This window comes from Pelobates fuscus, chromosome 4, assembly GCF_036172605.1.
Source record: "Pelobates fuscus isolate aPelFus1 chromosome 4, aPelFus1.pri, whole genome shotgun sequence".
NCBI classification, from domain to species: Eukaryota; Metazoa; Chordata; class Amphibia; order Anura; family Pelobatidae; genus Pelobates; species Pelobates fuscus.
In genome coordinates, this window is record NC_086320.1 from 181,270,712 (window position 1) to 181,283,581 (window position 12,870).

General features: G+C 41.5%; 1 protein-coding gene across 1 annotated transcript in view; it reads right to left on the bottom strand.

The window, feature by feature from the left end:
• The window catches only part of C4H5orf22 (chromosome 4 C5orf22 homolog), a 105,162-nt gene that overhangs the window by 23,783 nt on the left and 68,509 nt on the right, over positions 1 to 12,870 (bottom strand). The window contains exon 8 of the mRNA XM_063450561.1: positions 4,084 to 4,223. Within this exon, the coding sequence (XP_063306631.1) occupies positions 4,084 to 4,223 (140 nt within the window). The remainder of the gene's footprint in view (positions 1 to 4,083; positions 4,224 to 12,870) is intronic.

Consider the following 12,870-nt stretch of genomic DNA (forward strand, 5'->3'; position numbering starts at 1 on the left):
TTTAAAGGATATGCAGCAAATGTCAACCACGTCCACACAAAGGATAGAGCAGACTGACTGCTCTATGTACACAGCTTTGGTGGTATTATCCCCACCTTGGGATTACTTGAAGTATAAAACTTTAAAATCACCAAGTGCATATAACAAAAGGAGATTGGCACAAAAAGGTGACCAAAAAAACATTTAATAAGTTAAACTACACAATATTAAATATCCATATAGGATTTATCTATTCTTTGTGTGGACATGGTGGACATTTGCTGCATATCCTTTAAAGTGGGGATTATACTGCTGTACGCCCATACTGCTAGAGCTGGCTATAGCTCTTCTAAATGTAAGTGTTGTATCGATATCTTATACTTTTATCTGATTTAATTATATAGTCTGCACTATAACCTGGTCCTGGTCTTTTATATCATCTTGGTGTGAACGTGGTTGACAGTTGCAGTTTCATTTAAAGCAGGGATTATACCACTGTACACCTATACTGCCAGAGCTGGCTATAGCTCTTCCAAATGTGAGTCTCCCATGGTTACCTTTTCCTTATATGAAAGACTGTACTCAACAAGCTACACTATCACCTATCCCTGTCTTTTGTCTTCCATATTATCTATGGTCAAGATGAATTGAGGACAGTACATCCTATCAAGCACTGACTTTTAATCTTTGGATAAGAACTTTCTTTGTGAGACTTTTGCACCAGGCCTATTTCTGCTTTTGTGCCAATAAGTTGTACTATTAGTGTTTACCTGTGGCGCAGGCCTTTCCCTTTGCTTTAATTTTCATACACAGTCCCCTTATTTCTGCGGCTCAAATATATTTGGACAAAGTAACACAATCATAAATAAAATGTTCATTTTTAAATCTTTGTCAAGAATCCTTTGCAGACAATGACTACTTAAAGTCTGGAACTCATGGACATCACCAAACGTTGTGTTTCCTCCTTGGTGATGCTCTGCCAGACCTGTACTGCAGCGGTTTTTAATTGTTGTTCGTGATTGAATGCACTTTTTTGCCTTAAAAAAAACTCCTTTCGCAGTATGTTTCAGGTAATGGTCTGTCTGTAAAGTGATGCGTTCACCAATCAACTGAATTTGGCTGAATCTGAGCTGTCAATATATCCCTATGCACTTTAGAATTCATCCGGCTGCTTCTGTCATATCATCAATAAATACTAGTGACCCAATGTTATTGGAAGCCATGCATGCCCATGCCATCCACATTGCCTTCACCATGTTTTACAGATGAAGTGGTATGATTTGGATCATGATCCGTTCCAAACCTTCGTCATTCTTTTTCTGATACAGGTTGATCTTCGCTTTATCTTTCCAAAGAAGGTTGTTCAAGAACTGAGCTGGCTTTCTTAGATGGCTTTTAGCAAAGTCTAATCTGGCCATTATCTTCTTGGGCTTATGAATAATTTGCACCTTGTGGTGAACCCTCTATGTGTTTGCTCTCGCATAGTCTTCTCTTTATTCACTTGGGTGGATGTTGTTTTTCTTTACCATGGAAAGGATCCTATGATCATCTACCGCTGTTTTTCGTGGCTGTCTAAGCCTTTTTCTGTTGTAGAGCTCAACAGTGCATTTATTTTTTCTCAGATTTGACCAAACTGTTGATTAGGCCACTCTTAATGTTCTGGCTATCTCTCTGATGGATTTTTTTGCAGCCTAAGGATGGCCTGTTTTACTTGCATTGAGAGCTCCTTTGACCGCATGTTGTGGGTATACAGCAACAGCTTCCAAATACTAATGCCACACCTGGAATCAACTCCACACCTTTTACCGGCCTAATTGATTAAGAAATAATTAGGGAATAGCCCACACCTGTCCATGAAACTATTTTTGAAACAAGCCATGAATTTGTTTTTATGAAAACTACAGCTTTCATGAGTGAGTGAGTGCGAGTGTGTCTGTCAGTGAGTGTGTGTCAGTCTGTCAGTGAGTCAGTCTGTCTGTCTGTGTAAATCAGTGTGTCTGTCTGTTAGTGATTGTGTATGTTTAGGTGACCTGCCGTCTCCAATAACATGGGAAAGGTGATTTTACTCACCCTTTTCCCCACGCCGTTCTGGTAACGCCGCGGCTTTACCCACCTCCATGGCTGAGATTATCAATCTTCATTATCTCAGGCAATCCAATGCCCCATAGAAAAACATCGGGAGACTATTGCGCATGCGTGGCAAAATGCCATGCTGCGCAATTAACTTCTCCTCATAGAGATGCACTGAATCAATGCATACCTATGGGGAGAATTAATGTAGGTTCTGGACACTGTGCAGCACTGACCCGGGTGTTACCAGACAGCAATGTAAACCATGAACCTCAGTGTTTACATTGAAACGTGTGCAGGGACAGTATATAGACTTCAAAACAACTACATCAAGCTGTAGTGGTTCTGGTGACTATAGTGTCCCTTTAAGAATTGCATTTGTGATGGTTTTAGCTGGTTTCTAGATTTCAAGCAAATTTGTCAAGCCCTGCCCTATATATCTGAGATACCTAAATAGTTGATCCCCAGATGTTTTAAAACTACAGCTTCCATGATGCATTGTCATTGTAAAGGTATTCTAAAAGCCTGCAAAGCATCAAGGGACTTGTAGTTCTACAACATCTGGGGATCTACCTTTTGGGCACCCATAGTAAATATTAAATAGGAAGAAAAAATGAAAAAAAGTGTCTTAGTGTTACATTTAATAATTTCTACACACTAAGTGCAAGTAAAGAAAATCAACTCAAAACAGATTCACCAATTAGTCCAGATTGTTAAAATACCCATTATGTCTAGGATTTCAATTCATTTTTAGAAGATAAAACAAATACTTCAAGTTGTGAATTACAGTTTTCAACCTAAAACTTTGTAAAAATTTGTCAAGCTGAGATTACAATTTTAATAGCCACAGAATCCAAAATCTCTACACAAAAGCATAGATTTTTAGAAAATACTTCCCCCAACCAAGAGCATTTTGACACTTTTAATGCAGCGGCACACAGAGATCGGTGCTGGGCAGCTGGAACAGCCCAGCACCAATCCTGCTATACAGGGCAAGCAGGAAGACCTCCTTAATCCTGGGGATTTCCCGGACACTGTGGGGATACTGTGCCAGGTTGGAAGCCATATTGATGTTTTGATTTTTAAAATGACCATGACAGCGCAACCGCAGCAGGTAAAGCAAGAGCTGTTGCCCCAACTGACATAGGGAACCCCAGGTATCAAAATATACATTAACTCTACTGGCCGAGGGCAGTGAGATCACTCAGCTGTGATATTTAAAGGACTTGGACAGATGAGCTATGAGCAGTGTTCAGTCTGGGGAGCAAACCCCTGCTGGTACCTTTTCTCCACGATGGTTTATGCCATCACTGGTCATTTAAAATCCGGCACAGCATGGCATGCATGGCATAGATCGTCATGTGGTCCATATGTGGTTAAACTGTAGTAGGTCTGGTGATTAGTGTCTCTTTAGTTTTTTTCTTCTCACGTATGGCAACTGCAGAACTGTACTGTATACCCCTAGTTGTGAATAAACTTTGGCCAGCTATCGTGCACAGGTAACCATAAGTAACAGTTCTACTGTAGCTAAATGTGTTTAACATTCAGGTTGCCCAATTAATGATCTTGGAAGAAATCTTCATTACTGCCATATCTGGGTGTAAAGTCAGGGAGACAGTTGTTTTTCCTCCTCAAAATAGAATAAAGCCTGGTAATCTCCCGGCACTATTCAGGGGCATTCAAAGGGATGGACTAGTCACGGCGTGCTAGAACATCCTCTGGCATGTTAACAAAGGGAGTTTGTGACTCCCTACAAATATTAACCTTAAGCATCTTACAACTAGGTATGGACCTGCCACCATCCCAATTCTAAAGGCATTGTGGAAGAAACTGGTGGACAGATGCCAGCCCATTTTGTTTCTTAACCTGACACGGACTGGAATGGGCAGGAAATTATGGGGAACCTAGAGGAATGTCCTACATTATACAACTCTCACCATGGTAACTATAATGTGTACTCACAGAAATAAAGTGGGACAATATTATCTAGGACATATCGAAACATTGCCATAGATGTTGGGTGTGCAAGCTTACCGTGCTAGTGTGACCAATGTTGGCTTGGGAAGATGTCTTAACAAATGTTTCATTGATTGGATAAGACCTTGAATCTCCACCTCTAAGCTTACATGATGAGGCAGCTCAGCATAATCACATGTTAGACCAGCTTGGTGGATCTAAAAAATAAACAAAGAAATATTGGTACATTTAACTCAAAAGTAGAGTATATTGTTAGAAAAAAAATATATCTCTTTAAAACTTGGGGTACCCTGCTCACAAAACATTTTCATGACCTCACCCAATCTGAAAAGTATTTGTGAAACCAAAGGAAAGCCCTATATTGCTTACCAGTATCCTATTTCTAACATCAATCTTTTAGGAGCACATTTCACAGAATTTTATGGGTTCTTTTACAATCTTGTTGCTACATTTTAGCGACTAGCTGCCACTCGTTAACGTTGCAACCGCTAGCTTATTATTGACAGTGTACTTCGAGTTAACAGCATCCATTATTTTCTATAAGAGTCCTTACCCTCTAATTAGAGACATATTTCCAACAGGTATATATATATCCTGTTGGATCAAAAATCCCTATCACTACTTTTAACTGGCAGGCCACTAATTGCTACACAATGTAGAAAATAATCCAGGCACTCCAGCAGGTTCTAAAAAAAAAAGGCAATTTATTTGAACCAGGAACTACACAGCAACGTTTCAGCCCCTTAGGGCTTCCATTTCCATTTATGTGTAACTAATTTCTACACAGGCATCAGTAATAAGTAAATTGATGGTATTTATAATGTCAGCCATTACTAGCATGAGGCTATAAACGTCTATGTTGTAAATATGGTGGTATCTTGCAACAACAAGCTACTGTTCATAGTGACAGCCTACTTGCTATTTACTGACAAGATTGTCAATGAGTCCTATATGTGTATCTGTGAACACATAATATATAAAAAATAAATAGTATGGCTCTTAAATCTATGTCTTTTTTGTCCCCAACATGCTCACATGCAAGTTTTTAGAGGATCATGGTAATTACATTTTTCAAGGCTTGTTTTATACTTAAAGCTTAAAGGAGCACTCCACTCCTAGTAAAAAAAAAAAAAAAAAATCACTGTTCAGTAAATTTTTCCCAATGCATACAAGCATGAATTTTCATTGGGGGTATATCTTAAAGAGTGTGAAAAGGCTACAGTGCGTATGAACTGCAGCCTTTTTAAGCCCTGCCCATATTTTCTGGAAGAGACTTTCCATTGTGTGCATGCACGCCTATCTGCAACAGAGGAGCTGGTCTGTGAGGGAGTAGAGTAACTTAAGGGTCTCTGGTTGTACAGTATTTCTGCATTCCAGTATATTTATCTGGATAAAATAAGAACAACACTTTAATTTAGTGGGACCTCGGCTTACAAACGCCTCGGTTAACATAATTTTCGGTTTACAAATGAAAATCCATTGAAAATAAGGCCTCGGTTTACAAAAGAATTTCGCAATACAAAGTAAGTTTCCCCAGGATGCATTGCACCTGGGAGGTTTATAGCACCGCCCCCTGCATGCTGGAGCCTGTGGGTAGCACATGGCGTCCAGTGTGGAGGTGTTGAAGCGGTTTTTGCATCGAGTTTTGGAGCCATTCTGGAAATTGTTTGCAGTAGTTTTGGGACTTTTTGGTGCATTTCTCAAGCTGTGGAAAGGTAGGGAGCTGAGCTTCGTCGTTTGCATGCCTTTTATTGTGTGTTCTGCATTGTGGGTTGGTTTCCATGCCAGCTCATTTTTACTTTTTTCTGACCTCCAGAACAGATTCATTGGTTTCAATGCATTCCTATGGGAAACCGCATTTCGGTTTACAACTTTTTTGCAATAAGAATGGTCCCAGAGAACACATTAAATTCATAAACCGAGGTCCCACTGTATTGTGGAATTAGATTTCTGAGCATTATAATTATTCTAATCATGCCTTTTCTTCAATATATATTTTTTATTGGGTTTTAACAGAAGAAAAATTATAACAAAAAAAGAAATTTCAATAGAGACAGTATTTTCTTTCATTTCGCCTTAGGTACATGCATTGAATATCGCTGGTATTACAACACAAAAGAAGAGGGGAGGGCATGAAGAAGGGAACGGGGATGTATTTGACTCCAGAAATTCAATCGAGAATATGTTAATAAGCGAAGAAGAATAAAGTATGGCTGGTGCGACTACACGGGAACTGACTCTATCCCGTAGTTATATCTGGTGCCTTTGACCTGACATTTTTCGTTTCTGGGCTTGGTATACATTCAAGGAAAGTGCATTACATACAGTCATACAGATGTTACCTCAGACAATTCACAAGACATTACCCAGTTCAACCTTTAACCTATTAAATATACCTTGGCTACAGGTAAATGTACAATAAGACTGAAATTAGGGGCTCTTGGGTGACTATGTTGAGTTATAAAGGAATTAATTTCGAACCTCAACTTATCTTTTCACTGTTGCTGGTGGGAGAGCATTTTACCCTGTATGCTCAAGGTCATTTATTTGTATAAGCATATGGAATCCACTCTTTGAAACGTTTCTTTCATAGGCGGGGGAAGAGTACTTTTCCAATGGTGGTCAATGCTAATTTTTGCTGCTACAAGGAAATTCAATATCAGTGTTCTATTTGGCATAGATTCAAGGTCTGGGAATATGTGGAGCAGGTAATATTCACGTAATCTGGGCATAACAATCCCAGATCTTTATCTATCAGATCTGCTATTGAGTTCCAAAACTGCATTAGTGCTAAGCAGTCCCAGAATATATGACTAAGAGAATCAATGTATTTTTGACATCTCCAACAGGTTGGACTGGAGCCTTCATATATTTGTGAGCTGAAGAGGTATAATAAAGTACCATCTCATCATCAGTTTGGTGTGTGCTTCCCATAAGGATAAGCTTTTGGAAGCTGCTTTAGTGTATTTTATGGCCGATAACCAGTTTGTGAACGGAACGTTTTATGCAGTTCCTTTTCCCAGCTTAACTTGTAGGCCGGTTTTTGTTCCTCCCCTGGATTGCTAATAGCCGAGTAGCATATTGACAAGGATTTTAAGGTAGTTGAGCCCTTTGCATATATGCTGTTCATCCTGAGTGGAACAGGCTGGGTCTGGGTGTTTATACGTGTGGAAAGGATGCAATATATGTAACTAACTCCCTGGGTGCTATCGAAAATTTAGTTTGTAAGTCTGGGAATTGTTTAATTCCCTGTGAATCATCCAGGTCGGAGATCTTTGCAATGGCCCTCGAGCTCCAAGAACCCACTGACAGATCAGTTAATATAGCCTGAAGAGGAGTGCATTTCAGTAACGTAACTGGGTCAATAAGCCTATTGCTCCATTGTTTCCATGCCTTAAGCAAGAACTTTGTACTAGACAGTCCTGTGTGGGGTATAGAGCTAGTGTTAGTCCAGAGTAGGTTTACTAATAAAGCTGTGGAACTGCATGCGTTTTCCATAGAGAGCCATACCGGATCTGTTCGCTTTAAAAGAAGGTCCTTGCCTTGCGCTAACACGGAGGCTCTGTAATAGTTGTGTATACAGGGGATACCTAGACTTCCCGCACTAACAGGAGCCATGACAAGTGTTGTGCAACTCTTGGGGGTTTCCTTTTCCATACATGGGAGTTTATACGTTTCTGCATACAGTTTGTGATGTTCTTAGGTACAGGTAAAAGGACAGTCCTAAAATGTATAAGATGTGGGGGAGGACCATCATCTTAATGGCATTTATTCTGCCCAACCACGACCAATCCCTCCATTTGAGTAAGTAGCTTATTTAGCAGGGTACACGGCTTTCCTGAACCAGGTGTTGAAGATTGTTTGTAAGCTTTATATCTAAATATGTTAGCGATTTAACACTATGTTGTTTGGGTTAAACAGTTTATCGCCAGATCTGGATAAAATATAGGGTATTTTGATTTGGAGATATTTAGATTTAAGTTTTTTGGCTAATAGTTTCCCTGCTTTGTTGCCAGATGCATAGTGATTTTGCCTAAGTGATTGCATATGTCTTTCTGTTGTTTTAAGAGACAGTTCTTGGTTAATGGTATCGATTTGTCTGGTTAAGGCTTTTCGATGGCCGTTGTTTGTTTTGGGCATCTGAGCTGCCTAGGTCCCGGAGTAGTCAAAAATGGGCATCTTTGTTGTGTTTTTTTGTAATTGACCCCATTTGTATTAGGGCACCCCTAATGATCGCTTTATGGGCTAACCAGAGAGTATCTATGGACGTGTCAAGATTAGTCTAAAAAGAGGTCTGTAAGACATTCGTCAGTTTGTCAAGATGTTCTGGGGCATCTAGTAAGGCTTCATTTAATCTCCACTTGCCCCTGCCCGGATGTGGAGGGTGAAGCGTAACACACACTGGTGCGTGGTCCGATCAAGTTCTTGGGCCTATATTAACCTTCTGTACATTTGACAGTGCCATTTTATCTATCAGGCATAAGTCAATGCAAGAAAATGATGTATGGGCTGAGGAGAAGGAAGAATAGTCCTTAGCAGAGGGGTATAAGGTACGCCAGGTGTCGTACAGGTCATTGGTATGCAACAGGTTTGTTACATATTGGCTCAGGTGAAGGGATATTGAAGTAGGAGCTTTGTCGTCCGCTCTCTTAATATCCAATGTGGGATCAAGGGTGCAATTGAAGTCCCCGCACACAATGAGATGGCCTTTGCAAATCCGCATTATTTTATTAATAGCTGTGTGCAGGAAAGATCGTTGGGAGTCATTGAGTGCATATAAACACGCAATTGTAAGTTGAATACCATTTAAGGTGCCAACCAAAATTAAGAGTCTACCATTTTGATTATCAAGTTTATGTTCAATATCAAAAGGCTAATCACAATGGATATATATAGCTACTCCTCTAGATTTGTGGGGTGAGTAAGCATGGTGTGCTGTTGGGTATTTACAGGAACCCTCTGTTCTGGGGAACTCTCCACCCCCTGCTGACATCAGATCCGAATGCGCAACAATGCTATGGACGTCCAGCGTCTTCTCACTATGATTTTCACAGTGAGAATCGCGGACGCGCCTCTAGCGGCAATCAAAGAGACAACCACTAGAGGCTGGATTAACCCTCAGTGAAACATAGCAGTTTCTCCGAAACTTATATGTTTTCAGCTGCAGGGTTAAAACTAGAGGGACCTGGCACCCAGACCACTTCATTGAGTTGAAGTGGTCTGGGTGCCTATAGTGGTCCTTTAACTCATGGAAAATAAATTGTTTTACCTATGCAATGCTTAGTGAATATTCCCCTAGACATACAGAGCTATATATATTTTATGTTACATGGTGTCAGTCTAATATCAATATTTTTCTGTTCTTGTGTTCTTGCGCCTGACACCAGCTTTCGCAATCATTTCTAAACATAAAAACATGTAAAAAAAAAAAAAAAAAAAAAAAAAAAAAAAAAAAGCGTTCTTTCCAGGACCTGCAATTTTTAATTGGGTTCCTATATCAAAGACTGGCATGTGCATCAGTTAACAGGAGACTAACTAGCAGCAATACGTAATGTGATATGAAAAATTATACTTTCTGTTCTGAGACTCCTATGATATTGCCATTGCTGTATACACCCCTAAACAAACTTTTACACGATGTGCCACGCATTAAACTTTTGAATGCTTATTGATAATCCATCTGAAATGGTTGAGTTCTTGGAGTATTCCCAGCAGCTGATTTTACAAATTGCAGAAACGTGTTAGTGCAGAAGTACATGGCAGTGCAAGGATTTCCAGACCCTGTGGTGATATTTCCAGCCTAACAATAACTAAACAATATTTTTCCTATCTATCCAACTGGTCAGATTATTATTTTTATTATTTATATAGCGCCAGCAAATATCATAGCTCTGTACAATGGGGATAATCCAGTTCCCAGTTATAAACAGTATACACTCTTTAAACACACAGGTTTTTACACAGTACCTTTTTTTAATTTAGAGTCTCAGGCTTAAAGGATCACTATAGGGTCAGGAACACAAACATGTATTCCTGACCCTATAGTGTTAACACCACCATCTAGCCCCCTGGGCCCCTCATGCCTCCATAAATATAGTAAAAATCTTACTGTATTCAAGCCTGAAGCTGTAAATCTGCATGCTGTTAGACTCAGAAAAACAAGCAGTCTGCTGACATGTGGTAGCCTGATCCAATCACAGTGCTTCCCCATAGGATTGGCTAAGACTGACAAAGAGGCAGATCAGGGGCAGAGACAGCATGATTCAAACACAGGCCTGGCCAATCAGCATCTCCTCACAGAGATGAAATGAATCAATGAATCTCTATGAGGAAAGTTCAGTGTCTGCATGCAGAGGGAGGAGACACTGAATCACAGGATGATGTGCACAGTGCTGCCCTGTGCTCTGCTGACCGCAGATCTGAGTGGATGGAGGCATATTATGCCTCCATCAACTCCGAAGTCCCTCTGGTTCACTCTGAGTGACTGCAACTGGAGGTGTTCCTAACTTTCAATATAAATACTGTATTTTTCTCAGAAAATACAGTGTTTACATTAGAAAGGCTGCAGGGAGCTATAGTTCTCACCTGAACAACCTCATTAAGTTGAAGTTGTTCAGGTGACTATAGTGTCCCTTTAACTGCCTCCTCTCTCCCATCTTTTAGACTGCCTGATGCCTTCAGAGGCTGACCTTATAAAACACTCTAGTGTAGGTTAATTACATGCATCTGAAAGGGCTGACTTTCACCTATTAACCCTATCATGCTGGGAATAGAGAGCGCTCCAACCTGTTACCAACATAGAAAGCCTTTCTTCTCTTCTGAACTCATATCTGACAGTACATTCACATTTTTAATATCTTCCTCCACATCATAATTTATGTTTACAATTTTGTGTCTGTCCCCTTATACCGAGCATGTGCCTTCCCCCTTTCCCTTTGCCCAGAAATAATTTTCTCTCCGTTTCCCTTTTGCTACATTTTCTGTCATTCAACAACCCCTGCAATATTCCTTTTTCATACTCCTCTCTTCTCCTCATAAGCTATAAAATGTATCTGTCCCTTATCCATTCCCCAATCAGTTGCTTTCTTACCTGCCCCACTCCCAACCCAGTCAGTGTGCTCATCTCTACCTTTCTAGTGAAATATTAAATTCTCTCACCCTCTCCTAGTCCCCTTGCACCTACTATGAATGCAAGAACAGAATGTATTTTGTAGTCCCCTTGGCATGTGAATAACAAATTAGTTGCACAAACAATGACAATTGTAAATGCTCCCAAGCGGACATATTGCAACTTTACATTAATGCTTGCATTTATTAAAGGACCACTATAGTGCCAGGAAAACATATTCATTTTCCTGGCTTTATAGGGTCTCTAGGTCCCCCCCTCCCTCAGGGCCCCCCTCCCACCGAGCTTTAGGGAGTGGAAGGGGTTAAATTTACCTCTTTTTCCAGCACTGGGCGGGGGACTCTCCTCCTCCTTTCCTCCTCGTCGTCATCGGCTGAACGCGCGCGCATTCAGCCAGTCCATAGGAAAGCATTCTCAATGCTTTCCTATGGACATTGGCATCTTCTCAATGTGAAAATCACAGTGAGAAGCGCGGAAGCGCCTCTAGCAGCTGTCAATGAGACAACCACTAGAGGCTGGATTAACCCTATTCTTCTATGTTTATAGAAGAAAGGGTTAATCCTAGCTGGACCTGGCACCCAGACCACTTCATTAAGCTGAAGTGGTCTGGGTGCCTATAGTGGTCCTTTAACGAATAGTCAAGCAGGTTAACATCTAATGCTGGTGTGCAAGTCTTTCTGGGAGACTTAACAATAAGTCTTAAGTGGCCATATTAATTGCAGTATATGTGCTCAGACTGCATGTTCAGAATGGGGGACAATATCAAATCAAATAAAAAAGGTTAAAATGAAAATTACCGGGGGCGTGGCCTGGACGCCGGACGAAATGGCGGCGTAAACGGAGAGCTCCTCGCCGGCTCATAATCAGTGCCCGGCTAACCAGCACCCGACCCGCCAGCCATGGGCAAAACCCACAAGACCACACAGGGTAGTCACCCGACCGGCACCCCCCGGGGGTCCCAACCGGCGGGAATGGGCCAATTTATGACAGTGCGCACAGAACAGACCAGGCCTACACAGACTCTGAGGCCTCAGGCCTTTCCCGCCCAGCATCCCCAGGGGACAGCTTACCCTCCAACACTCAGCAAGCCCCAAATTCACAGAAGCAGCAGCCGGAATGGATGGCCCTTCTGCACAATCTGCCCACCAAAACGGATCTGAAGGAAGCAAACGCAGCACTGCATAAATCGATCAAACAGCGATCTCAGATACACTAACTGAGCTCTTCAACACCCTTCTGCAACGGCAAATAAGCACACCCATCAAATTCATCAGGGCGCACAGAGCCCTGCGACCGCGGGGCCCACCTGAATCCATACCAAGGGATGTCATATGCTGCTTAAGCCATTTCCCAACGAAGGAAGACATCTTGAAAAAGGCGAGAGACGCTAAGCAAGTCATTTACCGGGGAGCAGATATCCAGCTGTACCTGGATCTATCTCCAGCGACACTGGCCTATGGACGGGCCATGCGCCCTCTTACCAGGGCCCTACAAATTAATAAGATAAGATACCGCTGGACTTTTCCTACGAGCTTGCAGGTCGCAACCCCTAAAGGCCCCTTCAGCGTGCGCACCGAAGGAGTTATGGGTGACCTACAAAAAGAGCTGCAACTGCCTCCGATACAAATGAGATGGCCGGACACACTGGCATACTACGCCTTTCCACCAGAAATGCCACATCAAGCTCCGCAGGCGGCTCGACCAAGACGAACGAGACA